The following is a 21,705-nucleotide window of genomic DNA, read 5'->3' as shown; positions in this document are numbered from 1 at the left end:
AATTGAAGGTGGTGTGTGAGTGGTGGAATCGTATTTGGTAAATAAATAAATAAATGGAGGTGGTGTGTGGGTGGTGGAATCGTTTTCGGTAAATAAATAAATAATTGAAGGTGGTATGTGGGTCGTGGAATCGTTTTCAGAAAATAAATAAATAATTGAAGGTGGTGTGTGGGTCGTGGAATTGTTTTCGGTAAATATATAAATAATCGGAGGTGGTGTGTGAGTCGTGGAATCGTTTTCGGTAAATAAATAAATAATTGAAGGTGGTGTGTGAATCGTGGAATTGTTTTCGGTAAATAAATAAATAATGGAAGGTGGTGTGTGGGTCGTGGAATCGTTTTCGGTAAATAAATAAATAATTGAAGGTGGTGTGTGGATCGTGGAATTGTTTTTGGTAAATATATAAATAATCGGAGGTGGTGTGTGTCGTGGAATCATTTTCGGTAAATAAATAAATAATTGAAGGTGGTGTGTGAATCGTGGAATTGTTTTCGGTAAATAAATAAATAATGGAAGGTGGTGTGTGGGTCGTGGAATCGTTTTCGGTAAATAAAGAAATAATTGAAGGTGGTGTGTGGGTCGTAGAATTGTTTTCGGTAAATAAATAAATAATTGAAGGTGGTGTGTGGGTCGTAGAATTGTTTTCGGTTAATAAATAAATAATTGAAGGTGGTGTGTGGGTCGTGGAATCGTTTTTGGAAAATAAATAAACATATTATTAGAAATTCACAAAGACAGAAATGCCGGTGATTCCATTTATTTTGGATCCTTTTCACTTTGGTCAATAACGTTTGGATCGAGGAGAGATCGAAGGTGGAAGGACGGTATCGTTCCTTACAAACACTGTATACACACCTTAAATGATGGCAAATAGACCCGATTTTTGAAGGACTACCATTTGAAAAATAAAACCTCAATCAAAAATCGGCTCGAGGAAAATTTTCTGAATATCTCGAAGTGTTTCATTCCGAAGTCTCGTTTCTCTACATTCAAAACTGAAGGACAAGTATTGAAAATACTTTGCGCGGTTTTTCGGCCGCTGCACAGCAACGGGTGGTTGCTAGGCAACGAAATTCAAACGCGCACATTCCCAGTATATATTCCACCTGTTGGCAAAGTTTCATCGAAATCGGTTCGCTGGTTCGTGCTGTGGAGCCTCGCGTTGCAGACACACACACACACACACACACACACACACACACACACACACACACACACACACACACACACACACACACACACACACACACACACACACACAGCCGCAAAACCCGACAATAAGGGATATCTAGCATATATAGCGAATCCAATAAAGAATGAGTGAAGGAAAGAAGTAACAGGTAGGATGAGTTAGTCGTTTTTTCTCATAAATAAGGTATTTTTCGATATAATTATTTAATTATTTTACTTCTGCAGATAATAAGTTGATTGGCCTTTGTCACTAGTTTCGTGATATGTAACTCCCATGAAAGAGTATGGCAGATAGGTAACCCAACGGGTTCCAGGGACGACAGGTCTTTCATCGCTGGTCCTGATCGTTTGATTGCCAGTCATTGATGAGAGACGTCGTGAGAGCTTGTGCGTTGCCAGCATTGAACGTCACACAGCTAACACACTGACGTTGTGTTAACGTTGGCCCAACCTTGGCCATTGTCCCAACTCTTTTATGCCGTGTGGGTGCCGTTGGACCAACGTTGGAAATCATCTTGCGACCATTTCAGACTTTGCCAACGTTGTCAACCTCGGTGTGTTAGCTTGTCATGTTCCAAGCAGGTGACCATGCCAACACAAATAAGCTACTGACCAGCAGCCTATCGCTGCATCATCATTTGCAATTTTTAAATCCGAATTTTTAAAACCCTATCTTTTTATCTTTCCTTTTGCTTTACTTTTACTTATTACCTCCACCACCGAAGGTGAACGAGGTTATGTTTAACCCTTGTTTGTCTGTTTGCCACCTACAGGACACAATTTTAAACCAATCTTTACAAAACTTCACCACATGGTAGAGTTTCTCATAAGGAAGAGGCCTATTTTTAGGTCAAAAGGTCAAAAGGTCAACATAGACCAAAGGTCAACAATTTAGGTGGTATTTCTAAAATCCTCAATTTTCATCCGATTGACTTGAAATTTGAAGAGGATATATATTTCAGGTCACTGCATCCAACCAGTAATTATTTTTGAGGTCAACATCAGTGTGACCACTCCTTGGCTTTTTTCATAAGATCTTGGCTATTGGTTGTTCACCTTGGCATCTTGGTTTTCTATAGGTTTTCTTGGCGTATAGGTTTTCTATTATCATCGCTTTTCCGAAACCTTGTGAATTATTGGCTTTTTTCATTCACTCACCTTGGCATTTCTGAAAATGAGGAGTGGTCACACTGGTCAACATTGGCCCAAGGTCAACAACTACGGTGGTATTTATAAAATCCTCAATTTTCACCCGATTGACTTGAAATTTGAAGAGGATTTATATTTCAGGTCACTGAGTTCAAACAGCCAATTATTTTTGAGATCAACATCGACAAAAAGGTCAACATAGGCTAAAGGTCAACAACTAAGGTAAGATTTATAAATTCCTCAATTTTCATCCAATTAACTTGAAATTTGTTTTATGGGGTTTGCAAGTATCGTGCTCTGCATGTCATCTTCTTCTTGTTTGTTTGTTTGTTTGTTTGTTTGTTTGTTTGTTTGTTTGTATGCAGGATATCTCAAAAAGTTGTGCATGGATTCAGTCAAAACTTGGTGGATCGGTTGGGTGTGTGGCAAGGACGAATTGATTCGATTTTGCTAAAGATCCGAATCCGGATCTGGATACGAAGGTTATTTAATTTTTTAAGTGATTCTTCACAATTGAGAGAAAGGACCAAAAACGACATAATACTGAAAAGCATGATATTTCAAAAATGTATTGGGCGAAATATGTTCCCATGGATCAGGCATTACGTGGCGGTGGTATGCGCTCTACCGAGTGCCCTTCTAGTTTTACCTGTGTTGGTGAAAGAAGTAAATGGAAGAAGAGCATTTTGAGATTTTAAAATGAAATGAAAAAGTACAAAATAAGCAATTTGTGAGTACTTATTGAAACAATGTGAAACAAAAACCCCTGGACTCACGAGTGAACGTCAAAACTGAACTCGAGATTATGTTACTTACTTTTTTTATTCCCGTTATCTAATGTATCTCTGCAACACAACATTCACAATGTATGTTCACTTCATTTTACACTGTGCCGTCAATCACTCGCTGTTGTAATCATTATGACAACAGTTGATACAGATTAGTTATGTGCTGCTCATGCTGAGGACGACTTACTAAGTTGATAACCGAGTGATATGATGTCATGGTTTTAGTTCACGGAATGATCATCATTGACCTCACAATCTTTGTCATTAACAATGTCGGCTACGATCCCTCGGTGCATCTACCTAACTGATTGCCGAACTGCAGTGGTGCGGTGGTAAAAGGTGTAACGCTCTGCGGCATCTGACAACTATCCACGCTGCTCCGCATGCAGTCGACGACGTAGACGTGCTGCTTAACACCTGCTGCACGCTCACCTGACCCTGCGTTTGGTTCATCAATCTGTGGAATTACTTTTCTCACTAATTGCCCTCCTTGCCTAAGAAAGCAATACTTGTATGTCCTGCAATCATGCATTGTTGCAAAGTGGCAAATGCTCAGCTTACAGCTTGTCGGCTCAGCTGCATCGACTCACTTGAGGCTTTTTCAATGTGTCATGTTCACAAACAAATAACATCATATGTACGGAAATGTATCCACTACATTCTGTTATAATTCCATCACACTTGCATGAATATTGTACCCTGGCCAAATGAAAAGAAATCCCTGCATGTTCGATCATAATGTCACCTATTGCCTCATGGTGATACACACTATATGACCGTTGGAACAGCACACCCAAAGTTGAAATTAATCCTGCCAAACTTAACGTCCGTATTTTTCCCACACCGAAAACAGCATGTTCTATGGAAAGGTGTGGGACAAGCATTGGAATTGAAACTCCATGAGGCAATTAGCTGAATGACCTTCAATGGGAATGGTTAATGGGTGCCAGAGATTCACTTGCATCTCCATCATGTTGGGCTTTTCTCAGTCAACTGTGAATAGCTGGGGCTAAGGAAATGCAAGACAGCAGGTCTGACAATGTTGAAAATATGGACCAGCAGGACAAAATTGTGTGAAAAATCCAGCAGAAAAAAAACTTAAATTAAGTAATTACCTCCATAAGGTGGATGGAGATTATGTATTCACTCCTGTTTGTTTGTCTATGAACAGGGTATCTCAGAAAGCTGTGGACAGATTGGGTGGGACAAAATTTGGTGGACAGGTTGGGTGTGTGACAAGGATGAATTGATTCCATTTTAGTGAAGATCTGGATCCAGATACTATAATTGTTTAAGTGATTCTTCACTATCAAGAGATTGGGCCAAAACGATATGTAGCACAATATCTCAAAAAGTTGTGGACGGGTTCAGACAAAACTTGGTGGACGAGTTGGTTGGGTGACCAGAACAAGCCGATTAGATTTTGGTTCAGGTCCGAATCCAGATCCAGCCTATCAGCAGGATACAAAACGTAAGCCGTTCACCCTGGCGGAGATGTGCGTTCTACCGAGTGACGTTCTAGCTGAACCATGTTTCTTATTACTGTTCTCAATTTTGAAACTATCATGAAATTATTCTCAGTTACTTCAACCAATGGATCACATGACCTTTGCATTCAAAATCTCAACTTGTGTATTAGTTTTCTCGCATATAGTATAATTTTATTCGCAGTTGCAAAATAGTAATTGTTGTTGGTTCGTGGGAGTAATTGGCGACAGTTCTTGGCATTTTGTTTTCTTCACATATCCATGACTTTGTTAAAAATTATTGCGACAGCACACCCGATGAACTCTCCTAACTTGCATTTGGATTTTATTTCCACATTGCAAAGCAGTATACACATTATAAAGCTGACTCGTGACATTTTGGACAACGCTTCCACCACCGGCTTTGATGTAAGACCACAATGGGTGCCCTCACGTCGACCAGCATGACAATGTACTTCACCACACTGCTTTGTCTGCTGAATATGGTTTGAGGATAACATAATTTATAATCGACAATGGCCTCCCCAAAACGCCGATTCACTCTGGGACGTCCCGTTACACTGTCTTATGGCCCAGAGTCAACCAATCACAATCCATCAATGAAGCTACCCTTGCTGTGAAGGAGGAATGGTGTAATAGTATACTATACAGGAGAGCCTCCATGAACGTACGTTGGGTTTACGTTCCAGGAAAGCGGCGTGTTTAAGAAATTCGCGTAGATTGAATTAAAGGGCTTCTGGGAAAAAGGGGGTTAGGGGATGACGCATCGTGACAGTCATTAATAAACATCCTTTATTGATAAGGTTGACGGTTTTTTTTTTAGAAAGCTTGTTATGGTTGGCTGCATCATTTTTCTTTGGAGGTCTTTCTGTACCTCCCTGTCAGGCTCCATGGAGTTTTCCAGCACTTTTGAAGTGCTGTCTGTTGCATGAATTGAAGACACGGCTCTGCTGCACACAAATATAAAAACCTGATGATGTGTGTGGGTCGCGATGAAGTTTGTGACCGCATCGATGCGAGACCGATAAATCTTAACAAGCACTTTTGATGCATGAGGAGGCCAATTGGCCCATCATGCCTGTGCTGCACCACCGTTAAATATATGTCAGGATCTCGACTCGGTTTCACTGGGCCTGGGGGGAGGAGTATGGATCAGAAAAGTGTGGCATGTAGAGAGAGGGACGAGAGCAACTGGAGTGATAAGGGTAATTCTGGGAAACTCCATGACATGACAGAGAGTTTAAAGGGGGTCGTGAATTCTCTGGTTTTGCAGCACGGGTAAGGGTGTTTCGGGTAAACTGCTCGTTACATGACACATGATGAGTGACACCACCCCTTAAAACACTTGTATTGAAAGTCCTGGAAAGGAATGTGTCACAACTTGAGTGCGGTGTACTAAATTGTACAATCTGCTGTACTAACTGAAAATAATCTTCCCAGCAATGGATGTTCATGTGAAATATCAACAAAAAATCCCCAAATATCACTTTTTTATTCGGTCATATCTACCGAGATGACCTAATAAAGCCGGACCAAATGTCCATCCGTCCGTACGTCCGTCCGTCCATCAACAATTTTTCTTTCCAATCTTGATGAAACTTAGTATGTGGGTAGAGGTCGATGAGTGTTGCACAACGATATAACTTTTGTCCGGGTTCAAGGTCAGGGTCAAGGTCACGAGGTCACGTAAGTTATAAAAATCGCCATTTTGAAGACCTATCTAGTCTGCCATTCTACAAGATATTCGGCAACTGTTTATTGATTATGATAGTAAAAAATATTATCTTGTATCTAACTGGACAGATTTTTGAATTTCCTTCCCGTTTAATCGTCACGTGATCTGGAAGATGGCCAAAAACGCCAATGCGATTCGCAAAGAAGGAAGGAAAGAGAAATGAAATATAAATATAAAACACATTTTTAGTCTTTTATATTTATACATTTTCCGCCGAAGGTGCAAAAGTTTCAAAACCCAAAATGTAAACGTCGGCATTTATTTTCAAAAAACAATTTCGTGCGCGCGCCAAAATGCCGAGTCATCTTAACCAATCTGCGCAGTAGTCTTCAGTCATAACTGAACATTGAGAACTTGTGGTATTATAGAGATGACCGTCACCCCCACACGGGGGTAATTTTTGACATAGTTTTTTAGTGGTGAAGGCGCTTCAATATTTGGGTTTGCCCTTCCTTCCATCATTTGTCAAAATGAAGAAGAAGAACCCTTCTGATCCACCGTTTTTAATTAGTTATAACGGGTAATTCTGAAGGGTTTCATTAGTTTCTAGGCTTTGCCGATTTCATATTTAAAATGCCAAACGTTTCCTTCGGACACGGGTGCAATTTTTTAAGGGGTAAAGCGCTTCAATACTTGATGACTTCTATCCGACCATCCATGCGGAAAAATGAAGAAGAAGAACGTTTCTTCAACATGGTGTTTCTCCAAAAATGGATGAGAGGTGTGTGTCAGTCAGTCATACTTTTTGTGTCTCTTAATTGTGTACCTTTTGACCCCTTAGACTGCTGAGACCCCTTCAACCTTTGAAGCCCCTTTAAGACCCTTAAGACTCTGAGGAATAAAAAGACCCAGAGACCCAAAACATCCTGAGGACCTACAAGACTCAAATACCCCAAGGACCCATAAGACCGAGAAGAGCCAAAGACCCACAAGACCACTAAGACCCTGTAGACCCTTCAAGACGACTATAAATGGAGTGTGTGTGTGTGTGTGTCTGTGTGTGTGTGTGTGTGTGTGTGTGTGTGTGTGTGTGTGTGTGTGTGTGTGTGTGTGTGTGTGTGTGTGTCAGTGTGTCATGTTTTTTGTGGAGTTCTACTGGAACGTTTTGATGTGGAATGTGACACACCAAAATGATCGTCATGATCTCCTGAGTTGATTAGGCTAATTAACTACAAAGAACTCAGAAGAATTCCCATGTTTTAAATGCATGCCATGTTAAGGTGTATCGAGCAGCTTAATAGGTCCTTCCACGGCACGGCATTATATTTACAAAATAAAAAACAAATAATGATAACATTGTAACAAACCATGTCTTAATTCATCGAAATAATATTCACAACAATAATAATAGTAGTATCATTTGGCAAGAATAATAACGAACATATAATCTCCACCCTGGCCCAAGCACATCTGGGCTTTGTGAAAAGCAAACCAATACTCAAGCATTACAGCAGGCAGGTATGCAACAAGGCCTTGGAGACCAATTAAAATTTGGTCCAATGGGCCAACGGACCCACTAGTAATTTTCAATGGTTCAAAAGGGTAATTCTAATGGGTTTTAAAGAGTAATTATAAATGATAATTCTAAGGGGTTCTAAAGGGTAATTCTAATGGGTTTTAAAGAGTAATTATAAATGGTATCATCACAACATCATCACATCACAACATCACAACATCACAACATAATTGTGAGTAATTGAACATCACAACAATACATCAATAGTAGTATCATTTAGCCTGGTGTTGGCGCAGTGGTAAGGGCAGTGGCTGGGGACCCAAGAGGTCCTGAGTTCAAGCCCCGTTGGGACACTGAATTAATATATGTATGTATATGTATATATATATATATATATGTGTATATATATAATGTGTATATATATATATGTATATATATATATATATATATATATATATATATATATATATATATATATATATATATATATATAAATATATATATATATATATATATGTATATATGTATATATATATATGTATATATGTATATATAAATATATATAAACCAAGTCGAAAACACCAGGGGGTTGACTCAGCCTGCCATCCTTCCGAGGTCGGCGAAATGAGCACCAGTTGTACAGGGCCCGGTGTATGCCCCAGTTAGAATAGGTGTACCATATCCCTGTGTGTCGTAAGAGGCGACCAGGGTTGCGTCAGGAAGGGCATCCGGCGTAAAAACCTATGCCAAATCATTATGCGGACAACAAAACGAATTTCCATACCGGATCGGTCGAGGCCCGGGTTACCAACGACCGCCACCGGTACCGGTGGTCAGCAGGGTACCAGTGGAAATTGTGCAACTGCTGGGCAAAGGAGGAGAAGGAGACGGGGAAGGCGAGTCCGGAGGCAGTGGGAGAGGGGGAAGGGTAGAAGTGTGGAGGTGAGAGTTGGAACTCTGAATGTTGGGACGATGACTGGCAAAGGGGGAGAGTTGGCTGATATGATGGAGAGAAGAAAGGTGGACATACTGTGTGTACAAGAGACCAAGTGGATGGGGAGTAAGGCGAGGAGCATTGGAGGTGGTTTCAAACTGTTCTACCATGGTGTGGATGGGAGGAGAAATGGTGTCGGGATAATCCTGAAGGAAGATCATGTCAAGAGGGTATTGGAGGTGAGGAGGGTGTCTGACCGAGTGATGAGTGTGAAGTTGGAAATTGAAGGGGTGATGATGAATGTCATCAGTGCATATACCCCACATATGGGGTGTGAGATGGAATATAAAGAAGATTTCTGGAGTGAGTTAGATGAAGTGGTGGAGAGTGTATCCAAGGATGAAAGAGTGGTGATTGGAACAGATTTCAATGGACATGTTGGGGAAGGGAATAAAGAGGATGAGGAGGTGATGGGGAGGTACGGTCTCAACAAGAGAAATGTGGAAGGGCAAATGGTGGTAGAGTTTGCAAAAAGAATGGAAATGGCAGTGGTAAACACGTATTTCAAGAAGAAGGAGGAACACAGGGTGACATACAAGAGTGGAGGAAAGTGCACACAGGTGGATTACATCTTAAGTAGGAGATGCAACCTGAAAGAGATTAGTGACTGTAAGGTTGTGGCAGGGGAGAGTGTAGCTCGACAGCATCGATTGGTGGTCTGTAGGATGACTTTAGAGGTGAGGTTGAGGAGGAGAGTGAGGGGCTGAACCAAGGACCAGATGGTGGAAGCTGAAGGAGGAAGACTGTTGTGTGAAATTTAGGGAGGAGGTGAGACAGGCGTTGGATGGTGGTAAAGATGGGTGGGATGATTGGGCAACGACAGCAGAAGTTGTGAGGAGATAGCTAGGAAGATACTTGGTGTGACATCTGGACAGAGGAAGGAAGATAAGGAGACTTGGTGGTGGAATGAGGAAGTACAGGAAAGTATAAGGAAGAAGGGGTTGGCGAAAGAAGTGGGATAGTCAGAGAGATGAAGAAAGTCGGCAGGAGTACAAGGAGTGGCGTCGAAAAGCAAAAGAGAGGTGGCTAAGGCCAAGGAAAAGGCATATGACGAGCTGTATGAGAAGTTGGATACAAAAGAAGGGGAAAAGGATTTATACCGATTGGCAAGACAGAGGGACCGAGCTGGGAAGGATGTGCTGCAGGTTAGGGTGATAAAGGACGCAAATGGGAATGTGCTGACGAGCGAGGGAGAGTGTGTTGAGAAGGTGGATGGAGTACTTTGAGGAGCTGATGAATGAAGAAAATGAGAGAGAGAGAAGGTTGGAAGAGGTGGAGATAGTGAATCTGGAAGTGGGGTGGATCAGTAAGGATGAAGTGAGGACTGCTATGAAGAAGATGAAAAGTGGAAAGGCGGTTGGCCCAGATGGTATACCAGTGGAGGCATGGAAGTGCTTAGGAGAGATGGCAGTGGGGTTGTTAACCAGATTGTTTAATAAAGTCTTGGAAAGTGAGAGGATGCCGGAGGAGTGGAGATTAAGTGTGCTGGTTCCGATTTTCAAGAATAAGGGTGATGTGCAGAGCTGTGGAAATTACAGAGGGATAAAGTTGTTAAGCCACACCATGAAGTTGTGGGAAAGAGTAGTGGAAGCTCGGTTGAGAGGAGAGGTGATGATCTGTGAGCAGCAATATGGGTTTATGCCAGGAAAGAGCACCACTGATGCGATGTTTGCTTTGAGAATGTTGATGGAGAAGTATAGGGAAGGCCAGAAAGAGTTACATTGTGTGTTTGTGGATTTAGAGAAAGCTTATGATAGGGTGCCAAGAGAGGAGTTGTGGTATTGTATGAGGAAGTCGGGAGTGTTGGAGAAGTATGTGAGGATCGTGCAGGATATGTATGAGGACAGTGTGACAGCGGTGAGGTGTGCAGTAGGAGTGACGGACCGGTTTAAGGTTAAAGTGGGATTGCACCAAGGATCGACTCTGAGCCCTTTCCTGTTTGCAATGGTGATGGATAGGTTGACGGACGAGATCAGACTGGCGTCTCCATGGACCATGATGTTCGCGGATGACATCATGATCTGTAGGGAGAGTAGGGAGCAGGCTGAATCGAGCCTTGAGAGGTGGAGGTACGCACTGGAGAGAAGGGGAATGTTAGTCAGTAGGAGTAAGACAGAGTACATGTGCGTAAATGAGAGGGAGGGTGGTGGTATGGTGCAGTTGCAAGGAGTTGAGGTGGGGAAGGTGGATTGGTTTAAATACTTGGGATCAACTGTCCAAAGTAACGGAGAGTGTGGGAGAGAAGTGAAAAAGAGAGTGCAGGCAGGATGGAGTGGGTGGAGAAGAGTTGCAGGAGTGATTTGTGACAGAAAGGTAGCTGCAAGAGTGAAGGGGAAAGTATACAAGACGGTAGTGAGACCAGCTATGTTGTATGGTTTGGAGGCGGTGGCGCTAACAAAAAGACAGGAAGCAGAGCTGGAGGTGGCAGAGTTAAAGATGCTGCGATTCTCGTTGGGAGTGACGAAGATGGATAGGATAAGAAATGAGTGTAATTAGAGGGACAGCGCAGGTAGGACGGTTTGGAAACAAAGTAAGAGAGGCGAGATTGAGATGGTTTGGACATGTGCACAGGAGGGAAACGGAGTATATCGGGAGAAGGATGTTGAAGATGGAGCCGCCAGGCAGGAGGAGAAGAGGAAGGCCAAAGAAGAGGTTCATGGATGCGGTGAGGGCAGACATGCGGGTGGTTGGAGTGTCAATGGAAGATGTGGAGGATAGAGCGAAATGGAGACGGTTGATCCGCTGTGGCGACCCCTAACGGGAGCAAGCCGAAAGAGGAAGAAGAAGAATATTCACAACAATAATAATAGTAGTATCATTTGGCAAGAATAATAACGAACATATAATCTCCACCCTGGCCCAAGCACATCTGGGCTTTGTGAAAAGCAAACCAATACTCAAGCATTACAGCAGGCAGGTATGCAACAAGGCCTTGGAGACCAATTAAAATTTGGTCCAATGGGCCAACGGACCCACTAGTAATTTTCAATGGTTCAAAAGGGTAATTCTAATGGGTTTTAAAGAGTAATTATAAATGATAATTCTAAGGGGTTCTAAAGGGTAATTCTAATGGGTTTTAAAGAGTAATTATAAATGGTAATTATAAGGGGTTCTAAAGGGTAATTCTAATGTGTTTTAAAGAGTAATTATAAATGGTAATTCTTAGGGGTTCTAAAGGGTAATTCTAATGGTTTTTAAAGAGTAATTATAAATGGTAATTCTGAGGGGTTCTAAAGGGTAATTCTGAGGGGTTTTAAAGAGTAATTAGAAATGGTAATTCTAAGGGGTTCTAAAGGGTACTTCTAATTGGTTTTAAAGAGTAATTATAAATGGTAATCTAAGGGGTTATAAAGGGTAATTCTAATGGGTATTAAAGAGTAATTATAAATGGGAATTCTAAGGGGTTCTAAAGGGTAATTCCAATGGGTTTTAAGAGTAGAGTAATTATAAATGGTAATTCTAAGGGGTTTTAAAGAGTAATTATAAATGGTAATTCTAAAGGGTAATTCTAATGGGTTTTAAAGACTAATTATAAATGGTAATTCTAAGGGGTTCTAAAGGGTAATTCTAATGGGTTTTAAGAGTAGAGTAATTATAAATGGTAATTCTAAGGGGTTTTAAAGAGTAATTATAAATGGTAATTCTAATGGGTTTTAAAGACTAATTATAAATGGTAATTCTAAGGGGTTCTAAAGGGTAATTCTAATGGGTTTTAAGAGTACAGTAATTATAAATGGTAATTCTAAGGGGTTTTAAAGAGTAATTATAAATGGTAATTATAAGGGGTTCTCAAGGGTAATTCTGGTGGGTTCTAAAGGGTAATTATATAGGGTAATTCTCAGGGGTTCTGAAGGGTAGGTAATTCCAAAGGGTTTTTTTTTTTTTTTACAATTTGGACACATGATTTGGAACCCCAAAATGTATATTTTGATATTTTTTTCAGTTTGGCAAAAAACATCTTAATGATATTGTGGGCATGTGGAGAAATGTTTTGTGGTCAGACGAAACAAAAATTGAACCTTTTGGTCTAAATTCAAACCGTTATGTCTAACGCAAACCTAGCATTGCACATCACCCATTTAACATTATCCCTACTGTCAAGCATGGTGGTGGCAGCATCATGTTGTGGGGCTGCTTTTCATCAGCAGGGACTGGCAAGCTTGTCATGATGGAAGGGACAATGGATGGTGCAAAGTACAGGAGAATCCTTGATGAAAACCTGTTTGAGTTTGCCATGAATCAGAAACTGGGTAGGAGATGTATGTGAATACTTTTTCAGGCCACTGTATATAAATAATAGGACAACATGCCTGTCTGTCTCTCCAACCCTTTCTTATCGTCTTTGTCACCGCTTCACATATGGTCATCAAACGAAATTGGCATAATTAACAATGGCTTAAAATTCCGTTTAAGACGTCTTAATTTACTTGCAACTCCTCCATTTATTCTGTTCAGCCCAACTAAAAGTTGACTTTTATCAAAGCGTTTGCCATGCTGGATGATGTCATGCCATTCTGGGGGGCAGTGCTTACGGGATTGTGATTGTTCTATGGCACACTATGAAATCCCATACGATATCCCATTACCTGTTCTTGGAATATACATCATCTAGCATCAATAATATTGTAATAGAGTGCAATAGCACTATTTCATGCACCTGCCAACAGTGCTGATTGTAATAAACAGGTGTGGGAGCAAAAGTCTCTTCTGAGCTGCCGACGAGTGCACTTGACGTCTCTGGCTTGTGTGTCTATGAACGGCAAATATGAGCGTGATCCCAAAATTACTATCACCCCACTCATAACTCATAAAGTGCAAAGGTCTCCAGATCTCAAAATAACATCCATGTTGCCATTATTTCTTGATATTGCTTGATATTTCTGTTAAATATTAAGTTCTCATACTTTCATTCTGCACTTGAGAAGTGTTCAGTGATGGGTCCTGTCCTCTCTGACAAGAAAAACGAATGTGCAGGATGGACCACTTTCAGGTGTGTCGTTCTGCTGGACGAGGAACAACGTCGCTGTTATTAACAAACTCTTACTTCAAGATCAGTGAATGACAATTCCATGTCAACAGTACATTGTGTTTGTCTCTGAGTATTTGGCAAAAAGAGAAGTGATGTTAAAATGGATGCCACATGCCCTCATGAAGGTGTAGAAACTGAACTGACTTTCTCTGTTGTCAACACTGTGTTTGGCATTTTAATCTGGAAGGCAACACTTTCTTGAAATGCATCATTACTGAAGACAAATCGTGGTGTCACAACTGCACGAGAACTGGTCTGGTTCAGCGGATTGTAAAGAGCTAACTTCATTTCCAAAAAAGGCCAAAACAAGCAAGTGATGAACAAGGTGCTTCCCATCATTTTTGTGACTTTACTGGAATTTTGCTAAACCAAGCAGTTACACAGAGTGTAGCAGTACAAGGCATCACAAGAAAAAGCGTCCATCTCTTCTGAACACCACATGACCCCCTCTCCATGAAAATGCTGTGTCACATGTAAAAATAAGGTCTACAATCTGTTAGAGTCCTGGGAGTACAAAGGCTTTCCTCACCCATGTTATTCCCAGGATTGAGGTCCATTTACCTTGCACATGATTCACAAAATGAAAAACTATCTTGAGGAAGACATTTTGCATTTGCTGAAGAAGCTTTTCTGAGCCATGTCCACTGCATTAAGGACAGTTTGGAAGGAAGGCTTCTGTGCTGGGATTTAAAAAGCTGTTTGATCTCTGGACAAGTGTGTTGAAGAGAAACAAGATTATGCAGAACATCATAACATGAATACAGTTTGTCAGTGTTACTACATCCGTCATGTCACAGAACCTCATGTGATAATCCTTGCAGTAGCAATGTAGATTTACTGCATTGTTTATATCTATCTCCATGGATATACTCAAGACGTCACCCGACACGGTGATAAATATGTTGGCCTTCGCTTTTGACTTCCATACTTCTTCAGTCTCGACCATGTAGCCCTGTATTCCAAGGCATTGACATAAAGTAAGTTCAAAAAACATTTTAATAATTGCTTGTTCAACACCTCACAAAGTGTGGCCCAAAGGTTTGAGTGGTGATGACTAGCTGTATTCCACAGGAGAGATCCACGGGGAGTGTGGAGACCCGGGGATACCAGCTCATGGTGTTAGGTTGGGGCAGTCATTCCACACAAAGAGCACCCTGCGATTCAGCTGTTACGTTGGCTTCACGCTACTCGGCTCCCCTGAGCGGATTTGCCTCCCAAGCGGTGACTGGAGCGGTGAGCAGCCTGAGTGCAAAGGTATGTGACCTTTTGTCGTGGCTATCAACTGCCAAAGTCTGCCGCACAGGACAAGTATTTATAAACGAGTGAAAGATGCAAAATATTTCGAATGTAGTGCAGAATCTTTTTTATTCCCATTTTTTGGATCAACTCGCTCTTTGAATGCCAACATATGCTACCAAACGCACCATGTTTTTCCTGTTTAACTATCAAAACTCAATCCTTTTCCAAAATGAATCTTGATGCATGCACTTGATTACACATTTTCTTTGCATCACGTTTCACCCTTCTGAGATGGGTGAAACGTGAATTACATTAACGTTGGCAAGACAGTTTTCCCATTAGATAGTAGATCACGATGTACATGAATTCACTTCATACGCGGTACTAATTCAGTTGCACATCTTCAGCAGTTGCAGCTCGAGCCATGAAGTCAGTACAGTAATGGATGCACTTTGGATTACATCAAAATGTAATTTCTTAATCATGCAATTTTGCCCAGGGGCCTGTTTGCTGGCTGTTGCTTATTCGTCATCGAGTTATTTCAAATAACCACCTTCTAACATGAGCAGGGGGCAAGTGATTACGAGAATTGTGGGAAATTGTAAAGGGGGCATTGAGAAAATATCTGTGGACAAGTTTAACTGAATTTCATGGAGAGGATGGGTGCAGGAAGCGTGGAAATGGGTCCGCCGCTGTGTGCCAAAGGTTAATGATGTCCCTTGCTCTCTAATCGCTTGCGCAAGGTGTATGCACGTGTTGCCCGAGGTGTACGAAATATGGTCCGTTCGTAATGGACTCAAATTAAACATTACATTTTTCTGTTTGTTATCTGTAACCTTCATTGGTCAAAACCAAGAACCCATGCTTGAATTTTGTTGACTTCCATGAAGCTTGTGTTTGATGAACCTTGTGTTTTTCTCATCCATGACTAAAGTGACGACCCTTCATGCTGGTCCCAACAATTTTGCTTCATACTCATTTGCATCAGATGATATTTCTCACAGTTGGGCATATCTGCAGGACTTGCTAGCTTTCTCTGTGTTCACAACCATTTGTGTGCCCCACTGGCTTGTTAGTAAAACCTGCTGTGCCACAGGGTTACGCATTCACACCTGTCCCACGTGGCAGACACATTGGCCCCAGCGTGATGAGGCATCTTGCTTATGACCTCGGCCTTGACCAGCCATTACTCACAATGAAAGGTCCACTGACAGGATTTTCACGCCTTGTCTGGTGAAAGTTCTTTCTTGGCATTAGAGTGGACAAGTTTGTTTTTTTTTTGTCTGTAATCGCAGATAACACATCAGTCGACTCCCTTTGGTGTCAAACTGGAAACTATTACTGGAAAGAATTCCATTAAACTCATCCTCTTGTATGACTCCTCATCCAGCATCAAGCATTGTCCTTTCACTTTGTCCTCCGTGCATATGGGTTTGATGCTGTCCGGTTACTTCTTTTTCAAAATAGATTGTCGGCTTCAAATTGTTAATTAATATTCTTCATACACAAAAAATAATGTGTAGTCAAAACGTCAAGTCCTTCACCTGAAGTCTGGTAGATATATGAGAAGCTGCTTGCATTGTACGGACGAGTGAACAATCCCACCCGATGGGCGAGAGTACCCTTCTCGGCACACCAGGGTGGGAAATGTGCTGCAGCACAGTCTTGGACATGCACTTTATAATTTGTCATTTTCGAAATACATTTTGTTGATCACAACATATCATACTTCATATCATAAGATAAAGGAAGATGATTTGTAATACCAGCTACCGCCAAAGGTGGCGCTATTTCCACATGCCGATTTTGTAATTTTGGTGACATCCAAGTTTGCTCCATTATAGTAAGACATAATGGACTTCAACAGATTTCTCTACAACTGACCACCTTCCTGTATATCGCCATCCTTTTGTCCACTCCACCAGCGGTTAGTTGCGGCAATCCTGGCTCTCCGGCACACGGAATTCTCATGCACAATGATGGGCACACGTTTGGCAGTTCGGTGGTGTACGCCTGCCTGGACGGTTACCGCATGTCCGGCCTCGCAAGCCGCGTTTGCTCGGCCAATGGCACATGGACTGGCACACTCCCTACCTGTACAGGTAGGTGCACTTCGTCGATCTTTGATTCTGATTCATCACTTAATATTGTTGACATTATTATTGTTATTATTATTATTATTTATCATTTGCAATACTCAGATTATGATTATGAACTATACACAAGTTTGTTTGTTTTTATCACTTGTTCATACACCTGAAGTTTGATTTCATGCTTTGCGAATGTTTTTGTTCACTCTCATGATCAATGCACAGGTATTTTTCAGAAGAACCTTTTGTAATGCACAGTCTAATTCATGTAGTTTCAAACTATATACCTGCAGTGAAAATGTATCCTTCATGATTGATCAAATTCACGTTTGTAGAACTCAGTTTTCTGAAAGTCTTTGAAGAGCTGCTCATGTGTTCATCCTTCTAGCCCTGTCCATTTTGCCAATTTATTCAGCATCTCTATCTTGTTCCTTTGAATATCTCATTCTTTATGAAGAACTAACCAATGGTTCAGTTATTGGTTACATTCTAAGTAGTGGAAAGCTAACCTGTCATTGTTTTGTCACCACTCTGAAGTTAAAATTGAAATATATTTGCATATATGGGCCTGATTGTGTTTGTCAATCGAAAAGAGTTGTTTTAATTTATACCTTTAAAACTAGACAAGTTTTCAAAGTGTTGGGAATCCTTTCATCTCCTCTCCCTGTCAAGGCCGAGGTGCCTCAAGGCAGTGTTCTGGGCCCAGTCCTGTTCCTGATCTTCATCAATGATCACTCTGACTCCGGAGAATCTTCTTTATATATTTGCTGATGACTGCACCCTCTGCCGTGACATCTATCATCCTTCAGCCAAGCATGAAACAGCCTCTCCCCTCTCTTCAGACCTTAAAAATAATCACAAGCTGGTCAAACACTTGCTGGAATATGAGAATATGTTATGAAAAAAAAGAATATGAAAAAAATCACAAGCTGGAATATGTTTTTCAATCCTGACAAATCTCACACACTCACTATCTCTGTCTGAGAGGATCATCTTGTAAACGCTTCTATCTCCTTCCTTAACAATCCTCTTGAGGAAGTTCAGTCATTCAAACTCCTGAGTCTCACTATCAGCCATGATTTTTCATGGGCAAACCACATTTCAGAGTTGGCCTCCAAATAATCCAGGAACTCGGTGACTTTTATTCAATATGGAAGGTGCAGATGTTTAAGGGTGCCAGTGGTGTAGAGTCGGGTTGGCAGATCCCAGAAACCCAATTCTTAAGTTGTGCCAGTGGTGGGTGTGGTAGGTGGCGCCTTCCAAATCCAAGATGCCTGCCATCGATATAGGCTAAAACCAATATTGTCATACATCAAGTAATACTCGGCCGATTCCAATGATCTTGGTATGCATTCTGATAGTTTTGGGTATTCCCAATCTAATGGAGAGGGTATGCTCTCAGATACTTGTCTGAGAGCTTACGTATGTATTGGGCACTAATAGGAAATCATGTATGGGGAATCATTTCATGTCGTCAGATTTGACCTTGAATCAAAGGGTCAAGGTCAAACAGGCATAAAATTGACCAAAAACTGTGATATTGACCTTTATCTCATGACATTGACCTTGGATGATAATGACACCCTCTCCATGAGATTGGGCATACCCAAAACTATCAGAATGCATACCAAGATCATTGGAACCGGCCGAGTATTACTTGATGTATGACAATATTGGTTTTAGCCTATATCGATGGCAGGCATCTTGGATTTGGGTGGCGCCACCGACCACACCCACCACTGGCGCAACTTAAGAATTGGGTTTCTGGGAATTGCCAAGCCTACTCTACACCACTGGCACCCTTAAACATCTGCACCTTCCATGTTGAATAAAAGTCACCTCGCTCCTGCTCTAAAAGCCAGCCACAAACTGAGCATCCTCCATCATACAAAGTCCTTTTTTGACACTCCTGAACTCCTATCCACCGATAAGGCCTTCATCCACAGTTTCATGGAGTACTGCTTTCCCTTCTAGGCTGGCTCCCCTGACTCACATGGAAACCCCTGGAAACCAAGGCCTTCAAGATGATTGGAATCTCCCACAATGAAGCTGAGCCTATGAGCCTATCACTTCGCATTGCAGACAGATCGGTAGTCCCTCTGTTTTTCTACCAGCTCCTTCCTGCTCTTGCACCCTCTGCTCCTTCCGTGCTTTGACTCCCCCTCCCCGCAGGTTTCCACAGGGCACACAACATGGTCAACCTTCAACCCCCTTCCAGTGAATCTACCAAAATCCAGGATCACTGCTCACCTCCACTCATTTGTTCCTCTTTTTTTTTCCTGCCTGCGAACCAACTTCCCCATCCTATTCAATGTCATTCTTCCCTCCTGCTGTTCAAGACACCAGTTCACCAACATCGCACGTAGTCCCGAGTCCAAAACCATGATCTTTTCTACCCTCGTTAACCCCACCCCAATCCCTCCTTCCAAATTTCCAGTTTCCCCTCCTGAGAGTCTCCTACTGTATCCATTTTGTCCACTCCATACATCCGTACTGCTCCCCATTCCTCCCCACACCCATTGTTTGTCCATCTACCTCTGTCATTGCCTTCAGCTCTTCTGGTGGTGTTTCCTCCCCTCTCTCAACTGTTCCTTTTATCCTGTTGTGTCCTGATTCCTTCAATGTACTGGAACTCACTCTTCCACGAGCCTTGACTATGTATCCAAAAAAAACAAAAATAAAAACTTTAAGTTCTGCTGTTTCAAGTGTGCAGAAAACTTTTACGAGCAAATGAATAATTTAAAGATTAATCGAGCATTTGAATTACTGCTATTTAGAAATATAAAAAGTAAAAATGTAAAAAGAAACCCTCTTGGATCCTCCTTTTGCAATCCATCAGTGAAAGTTTCAAGACCAGCCTTTTCGCAACATTGAAATTTTATTATCAGCCTTCAAGGGGAAGTCATCCTCACACTGAACCATATCCCCAATATGTTTTTATTTTCTATTTCACTTGAACAGCTCACTGAAGCATACAATCGCCTCGTTTAACCAAACAGCTCAATGTAATCACATCAAAGATAACATCATGCTAATTTAACTAAATAAGGAAACATCTCATATATATATATATATATATATATATATATATATATATATATATATATATATATATATATATATATATATATATATCCACCTGATCACAATTGCTGGTTTTTCATTCGTTAATGTGTCAAAGGTGGTGAACTTACTTGGTTTTATTGAATGATTCATCCCTGTGATGTGAGCATTCAATGAAATTTCACGCTTTGATGTAAAATTAGAAATATTTTTGAGGCTCTCATGCTTGGCAAATTAATTCCCGAGATGGCTTATGCGAGGACAGCGCTACAACATTGAACACCCACTGATTGTATCATCATGAAAACGAATGCTCTTCCACTCATGTGTACCTTCCTGATCACAGACGTGGTTGGCATTGTTTTTGTGGTTGGTGTCAGAGTTTTTAACCATTTGTTTTAATACAAGATTGAGACTCGTGGAAGAGAGAGGTGACAGAGGGGGTAAGGTCAGGTCAGGTATGGGAGTATGTGCCAGAACAGCACGTCGCTGCGTCCACTTTCCGCCGGTACTCCAGGGGCCTCCATCTGGCCATCCCCCAGGCAGATGCCAGGCCCATCCCCATCTCCTTGAGATATTGGTCAACCTGCTGCAACCACGAGGCATGTGGTCGGCCCACTGGCCTCCTCCACTCATGAGACTCCCTCGCTGAGAGAATCTGGTGAGCAGGATCAGCGTCAGGAAAACGAGCCACATGTCCATACAGCCACAACTGACGCTCACGGACTATGCAGGTAACAAATCTCATCCAAGTCTCTCTCAGCAACCGCTCGTTGGACACAAAATCCGACCAGCGATAGCCAAGGATTCTCCGAAGAGACCTGGTACCAAAGGAGTTAAGTCTCCGTTTCAGATCCTTGATCAGAGTCCAAGTCTCGCATCCATAGAGCAAGACTGGAAGTACCAAGGACCTGAAGACTCGGACTTTCGTCCTCCCGCACAGGTACTGGCAGCGCCACACCCCATGATCCAGTGAATCCATGACTCCCCAGGCCCGACCCAGACGTCGATTGACCTCTGACTCACAGCCAGCAGAGACATGAATATCACTGCCAAGGTAAGTGAATCTCTCCACGACTCCACGGAGAATCTCTCTCCACCCTCACCACAAACAGACACAGACAGGACAGCAGCATTAAGGATGTCACCGAAAGCCTGGATCTTAGTTTTGACCCAAGAAACCCTTAATCCCAGCGGCTTCGACTCCTCTTTCAGCACCTCGAGGGCCCCCAAAAGGATGTCTAGAGTCTCCGCAAAGATGACTGCATCATCTGCAAAATCAAGGTCCGAGATCTTGACATTCCCAAACGATGCACCGCAGCTTGATATCTCTGACATCCTCCCTAAGATCCAGTCCATACAAGTGCTGAAAAGTGTGGGGGCCAGTACCCACTCCTGATGAACACCAGTAACAACTGGAAATAAGTCAGAGATGGTACCACCACACTTCACAGCACTCTCAGTACCAGAGTAGAGTTCAGACA

At 41.9% G+C, this 21,705-nt stretch overlaps 1 protein-coding gene across 38 annotated transcripts in view; it reads left to right on the top strand.

The window, feature by feature from the left end:
• The window catches only part of LOC147020161 (CUB and sushi domain-containing protein 3-like), a 1,491,173-nt gene that overhangs the window by 1,402,102 nt on the left and 67,366 nt on the right, over positions 1–21,705 (top strand). For all 38 annotated transcript variants that reach the window (XR_015061662.1, XM_085895237.1, XM_085895221.1 and 35 more), the window contains 2 exons: positions 14,901–15,083; positions 16,994–17,170. Coding sequence is in view for 37 of the 38 variants with exons in the window: in XM_085895237.1 (XP_085751363.1) it covers positions 14,901–15,083; positions 16,994–17,170 (360 nt within the window). In the remaining variant the exon portion in view is untranslated. The remainder of the gene's footprint in view (positions 1–14,900; positions 15,084–16,993; positions 17,171–21,705) is intronic.

This window comes from Eptatretus burgeri, chromosome 9 (assembly GCF_056783735.1).
Source record: "Eptatretus burgeri isolate ZD-2024b chromosome 9, Ebu_testis_v1, whole genome shotgun sequence".
NCBI lineage: Eukaryota > Metazoa > Chordata > Myxini > Myxiniformes > Myxinidae > Eptatretus > Eptatretus burgeri.
The sequence above is the reverse complement of the archived record's forward strand: the minus strand, read 5'-3'. Positions and strand labels throughout refer to the sequence as shown.